The sequence below is a fragment of the Thamnophis sirtalis genome, unplaced genomic scaffold (assembly GCF_051295495.1).
Source record: "Thamnophis sirtalis isolate CommonGarterSnake01/CBP01778 unplaced genomic scaffold, rThaSir2_p1.2 scaffold_3, whole genome shotgun sequence".
Lineage (NCBI taxonomy): Eukaryota > Metazoa > Chordata > Lepidosauria > Squamata > Natricidae > Thamnophis > Thamnophis sirtalis.
The window spans coordinates 96128972-96148988 of NW_028261383.1; the positions used below are offsets into that span (position 1 = coordinate 96128972).

General features: G+C 38.7%; 1 protein-coding gene across 3 annotated transcripts in view; it reads right to left on the reverse strand.

The window, feature by feature from the left end:
- FNIP1 (folliculin interacting protein 1) overlaps positions 1 to 20017 on the reverse strand; it is a 102890-nt gene that overhangs the window by 25351 nt on the left and 57522 nt on the right. For 2 of the 3 annotated variants that reach the window (XM_014051998.2, XM_014051999.2), the window contains exons 3-10: positions 19218 to 19361; positions 15650 to 15750; positions 12891 to 12965; positions 12560 to 12651; positions 5151 to 5234; positions 4185 to 4256; positions 3374 to 3509; positions 2003 to 2204 (exon numbers count right to left, since the gene is read on the reverse strand). In XM_014051998.2, the coding sequence (XP_013907473.2) occupies positions 2003 to 2204; positions 3374 to 3509; positions 4185 to 4256; positions 5151 to 5234; positions 12560 to 12651; positions 12891 to 12965; positions 15650 to 15750; positions 19218 to 19361 (906 nt within the window). The remainder of the gene's footprint in view (positions 1 to 2002; positions 2205 to 3373; positions 3510 to 4184; positions 4257 to 5150; positions 5235 to 12559; positions 12652 to 12890; positions 12966 to 15649; positions 15751 to 19217; positions 19362 to 20017) is intronic. The other variant, XM_014052001.2, reaches the window with a different exon arrangement.

Here is a 20017-nt window from a genome sequence, read left to right on the forward strand (position 1 = left end):
CTATGTTTTATCTAAAGTGGACCTGAGCAGGCAAACAAAGGATGGGTTTCTTTTTTTGTTATGTCTGTGTGTGGACTTCTTTTTAATGAGATAAATATTGTCCCTTGATAAGTTTCATATCAAGATAGAGATATGTGAGGAACAAGTATTTACACTGTCCCTTTTTTCTACACTCTTGCTTGCAAGAGGCTATAAAGAGGCCCAAGTTTTCCCACACTGCAAAAGCAGATTACATGTTCAAACAAATCCTTCAGCTAATTGCCTGCACCCAATAGTAAATAGAATTCATTGTTAGCGAGGTAGAATGCAGGTTAATGTGGGTCACAATCCTAAAGTAATCAGATCCATTGTTTTCATCTCTTTATCTCTTTGAAGCAAGTGACTAGGACCCAATTCAGAATTCACATGGTGTTCCATCATGTGCTCCCCACTATCACATAGATATTCCCATATCTGATTTAAGCTCTCTGTGGCTTTGTGCCAACAGGAATGTGCACAATGCACTGTATTCATGTAAGACTGCAACACAGGACACTTTCCACCACTAAAATAGGGTACAGGAGCTTAATGGACATAGTCTTCTATCTATCTATTGTGCATTTTACAGCCTTAGAATTCTCCCTAAAGCCCTGACAGATTTCTATGCAGAAGATATAAGAGAAGTCATGAGTCCAAGGAAGAAGAAATCTTATTCTGCAAGCAGAAGTCAGTTTCCACAGCTGTGGATGTTGTATAATTTTAATATATGCAGAGGAGAGAGAATGGCAGAACTATTCCTTCAACTCACTAAGGCCAATTCCAATAGCCATACTCTTGTTCCATGTCAGAGCTAGCTGGAATCCAACCTACCCTAAATTTGGCGGCCTTTGTCTACCATGTGCTGTGCACTCATAGTCAGTGTATCCAGTGTTGCTGACTGTGTATCTGTAGTATATACCAAAACAAGACTGCAGAGACCTATGTCATCTGCCTCACTCAAGGCAATTGCCAATTGGCACACTGACTGCTTTTCAAAAGCTTTTTGTGATTATTTCAAATGTGCTGCTGATGAATGTGCCCTATTTATCATTTTAAAAAGAGGGGGGAACAGTGGTACAGTCTCCTACACAGGCAAAACAAAAATGAGCAGTGGAGTCACAGTGGTAAGGGACTAGAGGCAAGAGGGACAGTCCAGCATCGCAGCAAAAGAGTCCACAAAAGACACTCGATTACTGATGCAGAATATGTTATGGCAAACTCTCCCACACACATCAATGCACCCCACACTGTCTGCATGGAGTGACTTGGGTCCCAGCCAAATATTACCTACCAGCAAATCTAAATCTGACTTTGGCTCGAGTCAACCACTGGTTTGCCCCAAGATAAAGAGGAGGACACACAGACACAGGTTCATGGAAGAATTGCAGAGGCACCTTCACATCAGAGTGTGGAGAATATGCTAATGTACTCAAAGACACATGTCTATGTCAATGGCATGACTATAATGACTTTGCCTGTTTTGGGGATGCAAAGGGATTTCAAAGGGAAGCCCAAACAGCTTTGGCAAGATAATTGAGCGGAGGAATTATAACTAGGAAATTTAACTCAGAGATCTGTAGTCATACATATTAAACCATGTACCTCAAAAGTAACTAAATCAGCTCAGTACAGCCTTTTTGGCCACTTAAGAGCGATGTCAAAAGCTTTATGCATTTCCCTGAAATAAGACCACTTCCTAACATTAGCATTATAGAGTCTGCATGTCCATCGTCAGCTTGGTCTAACCCTGTGTTTCTCAAACTTGACAACATAATGATATGTGGACTTCAAACTTCCAAAATTTTCTAGCCAGCATGCTTAAATCCACACTTTTTAATGTTGTGAAGGTTGAGAAACACTGGTCTAATGCCTCTAAATGAATTCTGATAAATCTCAACCTTGCAGATTGAACTGACAAAGCTGTATCGTAAAATTACAATTAGCAAATAAATTAAAAGTATGCATAGGTGATGATAGTAATTACCTGTTCTATTGCACTCTTCAGCTTATTCATATGGCTCTCAAAAAGAGGGAAGTGTGAGAAAAAGAACTCATTAAATTTGCTATTTTCTTCTTCATCCTTTGAAAGTGAGAATATCACCCCAATTGCTATCTTCTTTTTCCTGACAATTCCTGGATTTGGGCTCGAGTTGTCATCTGACAAGTTAAAGCTTTCTTCCACTGACCTTTGTAAGAACCAAAAATGAAGAACTGTAAATTATTTGAAATGTTTCAAACTATATTGCAGGTAGAACTTTGATACAGTAAAATAACCTCCTCGCTTGTCTTTTTTAAAATAATAATCTGAAATTAATAGTAGATCTTAGTCTTTTCATCAAAATCCAGCATGCTTGTTCCAGGCATCTGCTATTAATGCCCAGAGTTCTAAATATCATAGAATTGCGAAGAACCATTTAAATCACCCATTTCAACTCTCTGCTGTGTACAGGAATCCAATTCAAGTAATCACAACAGTCCAACCTCTAAACATATCCTGAAAATAGGTCTTTCAGGTAAATGTTATACAACATTCAGCTGGAATATATTGTCATGTTAACTCTGTTATTCCAAACAAAGAACTGCATTCTTTGTTACATCACTTCAAGAGTTTGAAATATTCCATCACATTTTTTTCATCTTCCCAAAACTAAACATTCCCAGTTCTTTCCATTTTTCTTCACAGGACTTAAATTTAAATGGTCTTTGTTATTCTTTTAAGAAACTCTTCCATTTTCTCCAATTTCTTCTTTTAGTGCCCAGAATTGGAGACAATAATGGAAGTGAAGCTGACTCAGTAATAAATATAATAGAATGATAATTTCCCGATATTTGGAAGCTATCTCACACTGCCAGTTCATATTCAGCTTTCTCACAAATAGCTTTGCCAGTCTCCGCCATCTCCTACCTGGGCTTTTGTCTGTTTGCCCCTTCTTAACCCATATCTTCATGAGACTTTATGTTGCAGTAGGCTTATAGTCTATTGCAACATGAATGTCCCATAAAACAGTATGCTCTAGTTTCTTTTCATACTTTTCAAATAAGGTAAGTTGGGAGTGGGGGAAGTAAACCCCACTGAATTAAAAGGAGTCATTTAGATACTGGGAAATAATATGGAGTAAAGTGACTGGGGGTAATTCTGTTTCAAATGATTAGGGACACAACTCTAATGCCCAAGGGAAACCCGCAACATAAAATGTACATTAAGCTACATTCTATGTTCGCACCATTATCCTAAAATATTTACTCTCTTGCAGGAGCACTGAAAGGTGCACCAAGATGTTGGCTTCCAGGCAGTCAGCCAATCACACTTATGCACATCATGTGGAAATTCAAACAGCATTTCCAATCTGCTCACCATCTTGGGAAGACTCCATTCTCCAAGCTTGTCGTCTGACTGCGACGCCAGCGCCGTTGGTAACTGCTAGCACAGCTTCTGTTCAGTGAAGAACCCGGAGATGGAAAAGGAGTGATAAGCAGGCTGCTAAGAGATGCTGCAACAATTAAAAAAAAGGGGGGGGGATTGCATTTAAAAAAACATTTCATTCATGAAACATAGGTTTATTTTGTGAATGTGAGAAGCAAAACCTGAACATACGTAACAATTATTGCTTAAAAGGCTTTCTCCTTTCTGTAGTGGTTATATGTTGCTTCTTCTTCTATAAAAGAGACTATAAAGTAACCCAGATGTCAGATACAGACTACTATCCATATTTATTTTGTTTTGCATCCTGTCTATAGACTTATATGCCCAGGATGCACTGGAAGAAATGTTTTTTTTAGCGGCTGCCTCCACTGTCAAAGACTTTTCGTAAAATTATCTAACCCCACAGCGATACCTTTTTAATACAATATTTCTTTCTGTTAAAACAAGATTTGAGTCTTTTCAAGCTACAGCATTCAGCAAACTGTTTGGCGAGTTATTCTTAAGAATGCCTAATACATTTTATGCTTTTGCTGAACTAGCAAGGAATCTTATGCTAAGCCATGGTTTGCTTACCATGAATGAAAGAAGAATTGGCTCAGTATTGGCTCAATAAGTTCAGTATTGTACCAGATAAAAAAACATATTAAGCCTTAGTAATCCAACCAAAACAAATATACAATGACAAAATAAATATACAATAAAGAAAAACCCAGGCCCTTATGTTACCAATAAATAATATTACCAGATCTTGCAATTCCACTGTCTCTGTCTTCACTCAGTTCTCGGCCAGGCATGTCCATAGGGTTGCTGTGAACTATGCAGAGAAGACCAGCCATTAATCCAAGTTCACAAAACCTTTCTCACCATCTCATGCTCCATTTAATTTACCAAATAATCATGCTCATTGGTGACTTCATTTAGAACTTTGAAAATAACAGCAAGGCATACCCATCACCAAGAAAGGCTGCAAAGCAGATCTAGTCATACACAGTAGCTTCTACAAAGGTTCAGGCAGTATTTGCAGCCCACATCTTCATTTCAACAGAAACGAAATATTATCGAAAAAGGGAGATTAGCCATGGAGCAAAAGCACTTGGTACCAAGCTATAAGCAGTGCTAGAATGAAAAGAAGAATATGACAAGCACTATAGGATAGGTGCTCTACGACGCATCAGATCTGGATTTGCACTTCTATTGCTTCTTCAACTAAGCATGACACTATCTGCATTTGCAGCCAATTCTTATTCACCAGAGGCGAAATTCTAAGCAGAAGCTAGAACTCCAATCTGCCAAATCAAAAGTTTCTTGATCATAATTATTTCAGAAATCATAGATTTGCAGATCCACGGGGGAAAAAAAATCTAAATCAGCCATGGAAATAAAACTTGGATAGTGGAAAGCCAAACAGGAGACGCTTAGTTCAGGTTTAGGCAAATGGTGAAATAAAATGTTTTTTTTTATCATTAAGATTAATTCAGTTTTGCGGAAGCTAATGAGTAATCCCTATAATATTGTTAGGGATTTCCAAACCCCAAATGATTTCCTCGGTTTGACGTGAATTGAAGACAACAGGGATTTCACTTTTGGCAGGAGTGGGGTGAGAGCTTATCCTCTCTTCTGTGACTAAGGGTCTTATTTCCAAGGCCAAACTACAGATCCACTCAGATTTGTCAAACCAACTAGACTATCCATACAGCACATAGCAAACCTGCAAAGAAAGAGGCGCTCCGGATCAGGCGGAGCGGACCTTGTTCAGAGAATGCCCGCCTAGGGCTGCAAAGCTGTGAGAAACCTACATGGCAAAATGTAAAATACACATGAAAGAATGAAGTTAGTAAAGCAGAACAGATTCCGTGGAGGGGAAGGGAAGATGTAAGCCAACACAAACGCAGACCCACAAACACAAGAAAACCCACACCTTTTACAGCTGAATACAGTAGAGGACTTCAAATTGCACTGCCTTCCCAGATTTACATATCAGTTTTAATGCAGGAGGTTTCTTTTTCCCCCCCTTCTGAATAAATCAGTATATGAGGTAAAAGCTTCAAATAATTATAACATGTGTATATACTGTATATAGACGGTCCTGATTTTTTGCACTCTTAGAACAGACTTGTATTAGTATGATGATACACCAAGTACCTAATAATTTTATAAACATAGAAGAATTATCTTTATCTACCAAAGCAGTTATTTTCTTATTTTTTTCTGGGCTGAATGCAGAGAACTGGTTGTTAAATTATTTGAATCCCACTTCAAATAATTTAACAACCAGTTCTCTGCTCTAATGATTTCTTCCAACAACCAGTTCATCAAATTGCTCAGAAATTTAACAACTGTTTCTCCTGAAGTGGCGCGAACTGGCTGAATCCCACCACTGGCTGAAGGGATGCCTTCTGCTTTCAATGTTTATATGTACCTGTGCAGAGAATAAGCCTTACTTAATAAAAATTCTCTTTATAAGGTTCAGAATTCTTCCCCTTCCCCCAATTGTCTCAATTCACAAATCCTCATAGTAAACCCATAACATAAATCATCTATTTTGAAAGCAGATTAAAATATTTTAAAGGAACAACGAGTAGTCCTCGATTTACAACAGTTCATTTAGTGATCTCTCAAAGTTACAACGGCACTGAAAAAAGTGACTTATAATAACCATTTTTCACCCTTATGCCCTCTGCAGCATCTCCATCGTCATGTGATTTACATTTGGATGTTTGACAACTTTTTGTTATATTTATGACAGGTGCAGTGTCTCGGGATCATGTGATCACCTTTTGTGACTTTCTGACAAGCAAAGTTCACTTAACAACGGTGCCACTAATTTAACAACTGCAGTGATTCACTTAATAAATGTAAGAAAAGTAATAAAATAGGACTTAACAAATTTCCCACTTAGCTTAACATAAATTTTGAGCTCAATTGTGGTCGTAAGTTGAGGACTACCTGTAATTTGTGTACTTGCGCATGCACACATAACTTCCACATATGAAATATGACATGAGGGAGGCAAATCACTTTGATAATACTATCCCTCAGCCTTCTAGATTGCAGCCTTCTAACAGGAGTTGCCTTCTTGCCCTCTTACCATTTCCATGGCAATGAAGCCAGAGCTGACAGAAACAAAGACATAATGCCTAGGGCACAGTTCTACATCCCTTTGACATATCCCCATGGTCCCTTCAAAAGATGATCTACAACCTTGCCTTCTGCCCCAAGTTTCAGTTCAACCCAATTTTCCAGCTCTAATGAACGACAGATATTTTTTTCTTCTTAGCCTCATCCAAATCCTTGTGGGATTGATTTATTGCCGGAAAATGAAATGAAAGGAGACCTTTATCTCCCTTATGCCTCTGAGTAATTTCACGTTCACATCTTGTTTCTAACCAAAGAAATGTCATAATATTTTCACCAAAGCAAATGGAAGCTAATACTACATGCTGTGCCTGGAATTCTGGCCCTGTGTATGAATCCCCCCCCCCCACACACACTTTGCAAGAAAGATAAAAAATGTTTTGAGTTGAATGAAAGAAAAGCATTCCTTGTACTTTCTCTTCTGTCAGAAGAAAATAAGAACAGTATCCTTTGATCACAGATTTTAGGTGTAAATCACTAGTACGGGGAGTTCTCAACTTACAACTGGTCGCTTAGTGACCATTCAAAGTTACAACGCATCCCCCAAAAGCTATTTATGATTCATTTCCAGAGTTCTGATGACTACACAAACCCCTCTGGTCATATGACAGCATTTCAGGCACTTGTCAACTGGCTCATCTCTATGGCTGGTTGAAGTATTTTTGGTCATGTGATCATAATATTTGATGTCTTTTGTTAGTTTCTGGCATTTTTAGAACAGCCATATAAATACATTGATTGGTGAACTAGTATTATAGAACTATATTGATAATGATAGGTAGGTAGGTAGGTAGGTAGGTAGGTAGGTAGGTAGGTAGGTAGGTAGGTAGGTAGGTAGGTAGGTCGGTAGGTAGGTAGGGTGGATGGGTGGGTGGGTGGGTGGATGGATGGATGGATGGATGGATGGATGGATGGATGGATGGATGGATGGATGGATGGATGGATGGATAGATAGATAGATAGATAGATAGATAGATAGATAGATAGATAGATAGATAGATAGATACCGTGTTTCCCTGAAAATAAGACAGGGTCTTATTTTCTTTTGATCCCTGAAATAAGTGCTTGACCTTATTTTTGGGGAGATATTATTTTTGAGGTGCAGGAGGTGGCGAGCGTGGTCACCTCATGGCTGCTGCTGTGTGGTAATATTTTGGGGGAGGGCTTATTTTCAGGGGAGGGCTTATTTTAGCGCATGTGCTCAAAAGCCCAATTGGGCTTATTATCTGGGGAGATCTTACTTTCAGGGAAACAGGATATATAGATCGATGGATGGATGGATGGGCTAGAATTATATAACTGTATTGATAATTTTGTGTGTTTGTGTGTGTGTGTGTGTGTGTGTGTATCAACATTATAAAGCTCCTGCCACAAAAAAGTCATAAAGTTAGACTTGGTCACACAGGTGCTTCAACTTACGACCGTCATGACCTATGACAGAAATTCCAGATTCCATTAAGTCATAAATAAAGGACTACCTCCATGAATAACAGTGATGAATATTGAATCCAGGACTTCTCTTCACTGTGTGTGTGTGTGTGTGTGTGTGCGTGTGTGCGTGTGTGCATGTGTGTGTGTGTAGGCATGTATTTTAATATTCAAACAGCTGCACAGTGACAAAAATTCTTTTCTAGTTGCTTCAAAAAATAGTAAGCAGAAGTACTAAGTGTTCCACCAGGAGAAAGATAAGTTGGAAAGGTTGGCTCACCCACATACAAAAGCACACAACAACCTTCTGAAAAACCTAAGAATTAGCAAGAATCAATGACTCATAAGTATTCTTTCTATTTGATTTAGCTTCTAGAATTCTCTGGTTACAGATTAACTCATTTTTGTACTGCCTGACTCTGAAGCATGGACTGTAAACAAATATTGATGAGCGGATTATGCATTAATCTAGGTTTGTATGGTTTTTAATATTCAAAACGACAGAAAAATAATTATATTTCTTAATATACTGCATCAAGTGACGTATAAAAGTAAAATAGGTTTAGGTTTCTCTTTAGGTTTTAAAAAATACATACAAATGGGCTGTTATTAAGATCAATGGTTAGTAAAAAGCAATTTCCTTTATTCAGGAGACTGTAATTATTCCAGTGTGTATATACAATCTTAGACATGCTACTATTGGTTAATGTAGGTCCAGAATTACAGTGGTCTCAAAAAGGGTGCTTTATGGCCCATAAAGAATTTCTGCCTGTTGCAAAATGTTGCACACACACCCATGGTCCCAAGATTACAATCTGGGTACTTGGCAACCTATTTGCATTTACTATGACTGGTTGCCAAACACCCCACGATCATGTGATCATCATTTGCTATCTTCTCTGGTGGCTTCCGCAGAAAATCAGTGGGGAAGCTGGCAGGAAAGAGTGAAAGCTGCTGTCCCCCTACAAAGATAGCTTCCTTTCATCTCTAAAGGTGGGCTGAAAGAGCTGCCTGCAGAGAGGAACGGAACTCATTTGATGGGGTGCAAAAATGGAGCTGAAATCCTCAAGATTCTTCAGAATTTCAGCTCCGTTTTTGCACCCTATCAAACGAATTCTCTTCCATGCAGTGAAAGAGCTGAATTTCTTCAGCAGGGTGCAAAAACAGTGTTGAAATTCTAAAGATTTTAGCTCCACTCCTGCACCCCAGCAAAGGAGTTCCCTTATGTCCATAAAGGGGACCTGAAATCCTTTAGCAGGCAGCTCTTTTAGGCAACCCCCCCCCAAGACAAGAGGGAGGCAAAACCCAAGCAGAAGGTGGAGAGGGAGCCTCATTGTGGAATGCCTCAGGTGGGTGGGGCAGGCCCTGGGAAATCCAGCCTAAGCCATGCACAAGTGTCTCTTTACTCAGGTGCTGAAAATGCTGCTTGAATTTTGGTAGGGAGGGTTTTCAGCTCCTGAGTGGAACCTCCAGGGTCTTCTCCCCCCCCCTAAAGGCACCCCATAATACCTTCCCTAGAACTTCATCCAATTAACTCATGAGATGGCTTAAAGACCACAACCAGAAGTGCCCAAATCACAGTTGTTGAGAGAAACAGTCTTGTATGTTTCACTTAATGACTGTTTTGTTCAACACCCAAGATTTTGGTCCCAAATGTAGTCGTAAGTCACCTATTCATTTAGCTATTTGCACTAGCCATTCATTTTCCATTTCCTTTTGATATTACAAACTTACATATCTGTTAAGTCAACAACTCTTAAACTGGGCATAGATAAGTAAGCAGCATTAAGGAATACAATACCGAGCAGCTTCATTTATGCTACTTTTACATTATGTAATTATAGATTAACACTCGTTTTATAAACCTAGGTTATATTTATAGATCCTACCACACTGACATTATTTCATTATACGGTGCCTAGTGCACACAAAGCTTCCTTTCCATGCCACTGCCCACAGTACCAACCCATTTGAACATAAAACTGGCTTGCAGTTACACTTTGAATCAGAATTGCAACTCTTGTCCATTGTAGTGATCTGTCGTTCTCTGCTGGGGAAGTTTAAATTTAGTAAAGGATAGAGAGGAAGGACAGCAACAGTTAAAATGAATATGTTATGTTGTAGTTTGCAGGAATCAGAAAACTATATTTCAATTATTTTAAGATGTACATGAAAGCAACAGGATTCCATAAGTAAAAATAAATTTTGTTTTATGTTCCTGAACTTTTTCTTTCTATTAAAACCAAGTTGGTTTCTAAAAGGTGAGTGATATTGATTAAATAAATGGATAAAAAGGGTATTGAGTGAATCATTCATCCAAGGATGAAGCAATCCCAATATATAAGTTCAGTATGCATTGATCTTTCAGCCGACCTATGGGTTTTGGCACTAGAAAGCCAAATAATTCATTTTAAACACTAGCAACTAACTACATAAACTGTGTGGGTGCTTAGTCTGAAATCATTGTGCTCAAACAGATGGTGCCTTGGGTAACACATATAAATGATAGGCCTTATAGGAAAAGCAATGGATTTTGTCTGGATCATCATATTCTTGGCAGAGTGCTATTATTGAAGATTAATTAGGCTGCTGAGGAACAGCTATATGAGTAAGGGCAGCAAACAGCAGCCAAAACCTCCAGTAAACATAATCATGGTTAATAAAACTTATTCTTCTCTTTTCCATTGTGTGTGTGTGTGTGTGTGTGTGTGTGTGTGTGTGTGTGTTTGAGTCAGTCTTGATTTCTGTCTGGGCAAGAAATCAAGAAATTCTGTCTGCAATTGTCTTGGCAAATATTTTGGACATGCCTTGCTTTCTTTCTTTGAAGGGCTAAAGGAGAGTGACTGGCTCAAAGTCACCATGTGGCTTAAATGCTTAAAAAATAAAGAGTAGCTAAATCAAGAGGGGGAATGCAAGGCACCCATTAGAATTTCTCCAGCTTCTCTGAACAATTATGCAACATTACAAAGGCTCCCTGAAATCTGAAGAGCAGTATTTTTGGGGCACAGGTGGAGGCTGCAGCATGGTATGAAGTGGGGACCTCTGAGTTCGACTTGACTGTCTCCCAAGTCAACTTAAAAACTTTGGGAAGAGCAAGCCAGTTTTCTTGTTTGAAAACAAGTGTGCTCCTGTTAAATTTTCCTCCTACTGCTGTCATGTGTCCAAAGCAGTTGAAGTGAGTTATGTCATGTATATGGCATATGAAACATATTCATGGATCAATAGATCCATCATTGTCTCTGCAGGCTGTGATGACAACCAAGGTCAGCAAGGATAATTTTTATTAGTGGCAGCTGAGTTATCACTGCAATCCTTTCAGGAGACTGATAGTTGTGTTCCATGCCCTACATTCACTTGTTGAGGTTCCTGCAAAGCAGCTACATAGCCTTGCCAGAGATTCAACTGATAAAGAATACAACTGTCACAATTTTCATTCCTAGGTGCTGCTTATTATGCAAACTTTGGAGGGAACTGTCCCATGTCAGCTTTTAGCATCTTTTTCTGAAGTGTTTTTCTTTATTGGGGGCTATATGATTCTCCTTTCACCATCTATGACCTTGATGGTCAACCTATGGCATGCGTCCCTGAAGTGGCATGTGGAGCCATGTTGCCTGACACGCACAGTGTTGCCCATTCCTCTTTCGGGTTTCGGACACGCATGTGCACACAACAATCATCTGGCCATTGCTGGAAACTGGAAGAGCTATTCTTCCATTTTCCGCCGTGAACATGCATGCCAGTCAGCTGATTGGCATATGTGCATGCGCACCAGTAACCAGAAGACTAGCTGGCTGATGCGCATGCGCGCACCAAAACCCGGTAGTTCATTTTCTGGCATGCACATGCCACCTGGACAGCTCCTCTTCCAGGTTGCGGCTCCGACGAGCATGCACTTGCTCCCTTTTCAGCAATCAGTGCCGAAAAGGTTGGCCATTACTGATCAATGGAGTGGTTTTAAAGACACAAGCCTGATGCCTGTATTACAATATTTTGGGGTCAGGTGAAAACTCCTTTGCCAGGCATTTTTATTTATTACCAGATTTAATATTTTAAAGATGTTATTTGTTATTATATTATTATATTATATTGTTGTGATTGCCCTGAAATGTAGAATGAAAGCGAATGTAGGTATTTAAAATAAACTAAAAACAACAACTGAACAAACCAACTGGAACTATGAACTATACCTCTCATATCACATTCTTTACATATTCACATGATAATAAATATATAATATTTTGTGACATGCACATGTTTAAATTTTAAATAGTGTAGTTTTATATAATTAGAATATAGTTTAATAAGGGGAACACTTTGTGGTTTATGTTAAACTAATGGTTATTCTCATAAAGAGATTTCAACTGACATCATCAACTTCTTCCAAATAGTCACACCGCAGCAAACATTTTCAAGTGTCATGAGCTTTAACTGAGAGTAATGGCTGCCTTAGCCCCTAATCCATAGCATTTCTTTAAAAAGATATTTTAGTATGGGTCAGATCAATCTGTGTCAATCGTTATCATTAAGGTCTTATCTTGCAAATAAGAAAATTACCTATGTTCATAAGCAGTCCATTCATAACTGTGGTATGATCTGGCTTCAAAGTATTATTATCTTGATTAATAAACTCAAGACTGTCTTGAAGCCTACAGGAAAGAAAGAAAAAAAAACAATCTTGTGCTGTGATGTTTGCCTTTGGTTATCAGCTGTGTCTTACCTTCCTTTCCCCCTTTTCCCACTGCACCCTTATGTCTTCTAAGAATGAAAGAGGAATCCTTAGAGGGGAAAAAGGAACTAGAAAGAGACAATCTATTCTCCGGAAGAAACCAAAAACACCAGTCTCTATCACTTCCTAATGATCACATGCTCTTTCTAATGTACTCACGTGTTTAAACTTCCATAAATACTGCTTCCTGTTCGAGCTGTAAAAACTTTGCTCAGCATAAGTTGTGGAGGAGAGCTGTGAAGCCAAGAGAATAAGAATGAAAATATGTCCTCACCAAACAACAATCCCTATTCATAGGGGCACTAGTGTCATAGTCTCTCCAAAAGAGTGCTTCTCAACTTTTAAGAGGTGTGGACTTCAACTCCCAGAATTCCCCAGCAGGCATACTAGCTGGCGGATTCTGGGAGTTGAAGTCCACGCCTCTTAAAAGTTGCTGAGGTTGAGAAGCAAATTCTCAACCTAAATTCTACTAAATTCATTACTAAATGAACATTTCCAAAGCATTCCCCAAAAATAGTGGGCTAAAGGAAAAAAATTAAACAATTTATTTCATTATATTAAAATAGGATTCATTTGCTTTCCCCCCATGTCAGCTAATCATCATAAACACATCTCAGTTTTAGGCATGAAGCACATATAAGCACATAAAAGCAATACTGAACACCAGAAACCAACAATCCTGCCCTGAATTTTAAGAAAGAAACAGTCATGCGATAATACTTTTCTGAGAGCCTTGTTTCGAGGAAGCTCATTGTAAAGTTCAATTTTACTTTATAAAATTATTGCAGGATCCAATCTGGATTGGTCAGTGGGATGAAAAGTTTTGTCTTTCAAGCTCTCGTGCTGGAGCCCATCTTCAGAGAACTTCTCTGTACAAAATTATTCGTAATTTCCCAAATATATGGGTCTACTATTGCTCTTAAATCCCATCATAATCAACTTTAACTTCTGTAGATTCAACCCACCCTGTGATGAGCTTAACAGATGGCAGCGTTATTTTTTCTGTAAAAATTATGTATTCCATGTTTTTTCGCACTGAAGGATAACTAGGGTAATAATGGAACAGCATGCTTATTTGCGAACTGTGGGATTCTGTCTTTAAATGTATACAGATGAAAAGCACATAAAGTAACCAGCTGGGGATAAGCATATCAAAAACAGATAATTAAAATTATTCTGCAAATAATCAACAATATAAAATTCTGGAAAGAAGTATTTGACTATAGCAGGGGTGATGGAGGGCTTTGACGTCATTAAGGCAATGAAGGCTATAAAATGGGTAGGGCTACCTGGGAGGGTCCTGGGAAGAGTTTTGGAAGGTTTGGGCCATTTTTAAATAATCACATGCCTACTTAGGATTTACACTCCATATTTATTTCCCACCTCATATTTCCCATAGCATCCAAGTATGTTGTCAGTTTTCAGTAATCACAATCAATTTGGGTTTCTGGGCTACAAAATGCCTATGGAACATCATGCACACCTAACTGTTCATCTCTTTCCCACTACTGGCACACTGTATACAGTCCAATATACACAGCTATTGAATTTACTATAAATCCCTGATAAAAACTGAAGGACAGGAAATATGTTTCATTGGGAGGGTGTATGGGAGCTCTCCACCGCACTCAACGTGTAGTCCTCAATGGAACTGCATCAGCATGGAGGGAAGTATGCAGTGGAGTACCCCAAGGCTCTGTTTTAGGTCCAGTACTCTTCAACATCTTTATCAATGATTTGGATTAGGGAATAAATGGGGAACTTTTGCAGATGACACCAAGCTGGCAGGAATAGCCAACACTCCAGAAGACAGGCTTAAGATACAGAAGGATCTTGACAAACTTGAACATTGGGCACTATCTAATAAAAAGAAATTCAATGGTGAAAAGAGTAAGGTTCTACATTTAGGCAACAAAAATGAAATGCACAGGTACAGTATAGGTGGTACCTTGCTCAGTAGTAGTAACTGTGAGAGGGATCTTGGAGTCCTAGTGGACAACCATTTAAATATGAGCCAGCAGTGTGCAGCAGCTGCCAAAAAAGCCAACACAGTTCTAGGCTGCATAAACAGAAGGATAGAATCAAGATCACGTGAAGTGTTAATACCACTTTATAATGCCTTGGTAAGGCCACACTTGGAATACAGCATTCCGTTTTGGTCGCCACGATGTGGAAAAGATGTGGAGACTCTAGAAAGAGTGCAGAGAAGAGTAACAAAGATGATTAGGGGACTGGAGACTAAAACATATGAAGAACGGTTGCAGGAACTGGGTATGTCTAGTTTAATAGAAAGAAGGATTAGGGGAGACATGATAGCAGTGTTCCAATATCTCAGGGGTTGCCACAAAGGAGAGGGAGTCAAACTATTCTCCAAGGCATCTGAGGGTAGAACAAGAAGCAATGGGTGAAAACTAATCAAGGAGAGAAGCAGTTTAGAACTGAGGAGAAATTTCCTGATAGTTAGAAGAATTAATCAGTGGAACAATTTGCCTCCAGAAGTTGTGAATGCCCCAACTGGAAGTCTTTAAGAAGATGTTGGACAGCCATTTGTCTGAAACGGTATAGGGTTTCCTGCCTAGGCAGGAGTTGGACTAGAAAACCTCCAAGATCCCTTCCAACACATGCGCGCGCACACACACGCACACACACACACACACGTGAATTAAAAAAAATACTCCCAGTTCTACGGGTGTGGCTTGGTGGGCATGGCAGGGGAAGGATACTGCAAAATCCCCATTCCCTCCCCACTTCAGGTAAAGGATACTGCAAAATCTCTATTTCCACCCCACTCTGAAGCCAGCCAGAGGTGGTATTTGCCAGTTCTCCGAGCTACTCAAAATTTCCGCTACCGGTTCTCCAGAACCTGTCAGAACCTGCTGAATTTCATCTCTGTATATATAACAAAAAAGAATATTTACCGAATCTGGTGGATTTTTAAAGTTGAACCCTTGTAGCTCATAGCCACAGAACCAAACATCATCTCCCCAAGCATATTGGCATCTGACGAACATCGAGAACCCTGGAAAAAAAATACTGCTAATAATTATGTTGCACAGTGATCATTTTTAAAGCATTCTTCGGGTAGGGCATGGGAAATGAAGGAACATGATAGCTATAAATACATTCAACAAAAGACGAGTGCGTGTGTTACAGACACATAAACCCCATCCTCAGGTACCAAGATGTTTATGCGGGTTCGTGTTAGCTCTTTAGATTCATCTATCTAAATGTTGCTGTAGATGGCAGCTGTTCCTCATGCTGAAAATAATCTTTGGGCAGAATCAAAATCTTCTGCACCTGCTGCTTCTCTCCACACATTAACTGTTGTGATTTTATGGCAGGTGTGGATGCCAGGGGCTCCGACATATGTGATGCAAAATGAATGGGATCACATCACACACGGGGCAGGGCCAAGATTTTATTCGGTGTTTGAACATGTGAACAGGGTTTGTTTTCAATTTTTTTCTTCTTTCCCTTTCCCTTGTTTTGCACTAAGGCTGCTTGAGGGCTTACGCTACAATCTTCAGACTTAGCACTTCAATATAGTAGGAAGAGACACTCCTGACATTTGACCAGAGGGGACTTATGATGCCACACACAGTCCCGGAGTAACAAACTGTTCACCCCTATCTTATGGCTTGCCTTGCAGGACATCATGTGCCTCAAAAGCCTGATCTGCTGTCAGTTTTCCTCCTCGCTTCTTATCTTGAGCAAATACTCCAGGCACACGGACTTTGATACTCTCCTTGGTATTTGGCCATTCTGCCTTAAAGGATGTAATTTGATTTGATGGGAGAGGTGCATATTGGAACTAAATCCTGTGAGAAAAATAACAAACCCAGCGCAACATAATAGTCTATTGCCCCATAGATATTTCTGCCTGTGGATTTAAACCAGTAATACAGAATGCACAACTCTTTGAATGGCTTAGTTCACTATATTGTATCTGCTTTTAACATGAATGCAGCAGCTTCTGCACTCAAGCTTAGAATTTCACACACTTTCCATACCTGGTGTCAGAGCACTTAAAATTGTTAGGCAGTAATCACATATGTCACACCACAGGATAATATATGCCTTGATTACCCCGTAGGTACTAGCGTTTTGTACCATAATAGGAGAAATGTTTCTAAGTATCAAGGTGCCTGACAGGAAAGAAAATTATTTTAATGGTAAACAAGATTCTAGGTTATTTTTCCATCAGGACTATAATAGTTATTTCTGTCAATTATAATCAAAACTGACATTTACACCAAATTGTAAAATTAAATATAATAAGATAAATTGACAAAATGTAAAACAAAATAAGCTTATAAGAAAACTTGCTAGATTTTTCTTCTTTCTGGAGGAAAACCCAGATGACTGAAAAAAGTGGATTTACATGGATTACTACTGAAGCAATACATCCCATGACACACTTGATCTGTTCTAGAAATGCATTAGGAGGTAATGAGTTTTGGCTGATCTCATGGATAGTTAAAATTTTCCAGTTCATCCAATTTTAAAGTTGTGTGAAATTTTCTTTACAGGTGTTTGTGTGTGTGTGTGTGTATCTTACATGTAACTCACAATGCTGCCCACTCAGATTAGAAGCAGAATTTACACAGCATGCAAATAAAACATGTAGATGTTTACAAAACTTGTTGTTATACTAATGATCACAAAAGTAGAGAGAAACGGCTGTATTTTAGACTCCTGCAAGACTGATTTTAGCTATTTTTCTATGACAAAAATGGATGAATAAATGTATAATAATTTCTAATGGCTGCCACATATTAATATCTCTGTCACTGCTTAATCCCATAACTGTTCTATACAGTAAGAAATGCTCAACTCATATACGTGAAAAAACACCTATTGTCAATCCATTCATGTTGTTCCTTCACACATCCTATCATCATGGCATAGGTGTAGATCATGAGAAAAAACACTGCCTATTACCTCCTTGTCATTCAATTATAGAATGAAAAAAATGGTCCCTGTCCATTAACAGGCTGAGCTGGGATAAGAGAGGTATTATTAATGAAGTTTGCTCTGCTACATAAATGTTAATTTTACTATCAACAATGTCTACCTATGATGGCTGTTGGAATCTCTGTTCCTGAGACACTAGATCCCTGAAGATCAGTGGCTGGTGGAGAACAGTAAGAAAAAGTGTTGTCTGTAGACTTAAACAATCTTGTCATTTAATAACATGTATATTATGTCCTGCAGCTTTTGATAACTAAAAACCCTTTGTCCATTCTACATTTTACAAATTAACTTCACAAATACTTTGCACATTTATTTATGAAAAAAACAAGTTCCATTGTGTTAGTCTTTTACATACAGTTCCTTATATTTACCTTAACCACTCCCTCTGCACCTCTCAAAGTATGTATGTGGTCTGCCTCTGCAATTCTGAATGCAACACATTCATTGAATATGGGACTACTTGGCAGAAAGCACTGATTAAGACAGAGATCCTTTTAAAAAAACTATCTGACATGGAAGTTAAATGAGGTATAACAGGCTGCAAAATGTTATTCTTATTTTCTATTCTAAGAACAGAATTCAACATAATCCCTGTTCTTTCCTCATCAGCCCATACATTTGGCCATGATGAAGAGATTTAAAAAAATTAAAAAACTACCATTTTCAATTTCACTGGTGTAATACAAAAAAAGATATTGTGTATTTGAGACCGAAAGATAAGGTGTAAATGATAAAACGGGGAGGCTAACATTTTCTTAGTAAAGTTTTGCTAAGAGATCAGGTCCACTGGCATCAGTCAAGAAGTCATCCAGAATCTGTCCAGAATGTGTCCTGTTAGGATCAGACAGTCTTAAGCAGAGAACTACTCCACTACAAAGAATAGAAAGGCTCAACTCTATTTTAGGAAGGCTTAATAGAAAATACTTCTCTCAGCACAAGGTGAGATGACAGAAATACATCAGTCAGATGACTGCCTGTACTAGTAGCCAAAACCTCTCTTAAAGTGTAACTCAGGTTCAGTGAATGCCAGTTCATAACCCTTTTAAAGTGACAGCAAGCAAACATCTATCATTTAACATGTTCCAACTACTTTCTATAAAATGAACTCTACTGTACAAGCCTTTCAAAATATTTTAAATAAGAAAACAAGTGTGCTGCTTGTCAAGCCAGCATCCTAAGCCCTCAAGCCTCTCTGCCCCTTTCCACAATAAAGTTTTAGGATATGCATATTTTAAAAAGCTAAATTTATTTCCACAAGCCTCACTTCCAGGTAAACATAGACTGTGAAATTGGCTGTACAACTGGTTGTCCACTAGCCATTACTCTTCATAATTAATGTTCAGTTCACTGGACAACATCCATTCTGCAGGTAATTGTCTGATTCCAGACTCAGATGATATCAACCATCTGTTCTATTGGACAATCACCAAAGAAGTTCTTCTTGGCTCAGAACTCTCTACCCAAAGGCCCCGCCACTTTTAACAATTTTAGCACAATTCAAAGGAATCTCACCTGAAGTTTTGGACAGTGTTCTTTTGTTTCAGTAGAAGAAGAAGAGGAATTGATTGAGCTGTCCAGAGAAGATGAACTATCTCCTCCAGGTTTCAGCTGGCAACATTTTCCAAACACTTTCACTGGTGCATCACTGCAGAGCTTCTGATAGAGGAAAAAGATGCAATTGCCACATTATACTTAGCAATCTCCAGACCATTGTTTAACTATGTAATAACTCCCACATACAGTGATAACCCAGACCCAGATGGGCTCCATTCTGCTGCTGTTTAAAATCAATTTAATTGGCTTCTTTAATTAAGAATGAGCCCTTCACCCTGGTGTTTGGCAAGGGACGATGAGATCTTCGCTTCATTGCACTTGGTATTTTTTATCTGTATCTTTCATTTATTTATTGTAACTTCTTTTTAATTGCTATGAGCCATCCAAAGTTATTGAGAGTCAGACGGCATGCAAGTTTAATAAATTATTATGGTTCATCACACAATCAGCCAGATGTTTAAACTGAACTTGGCATATTTATCCACCTATCCAGTTCTTCCCAAGGACCTGGGATAAGCAAACATTGTTTGAAGGTGTTAAAGGTATTGTTGCAGAATGTTACCTGTTGCAACTAAAACTGCCTTTGCAATTGCAAAATGAATTGATGTTCATTTTGTCAGCCCTGATTGCGTTCAAGTGGTGCTCCAAATGTTTTGGAATGGCGCCAAAGTGCCTATTACTATTGATATTATCTTTGCTTTCTTTTACCAATAGTTTCTACTTCTATTTGCTGGTTTTGTATTTTGTGATCTGCCCCA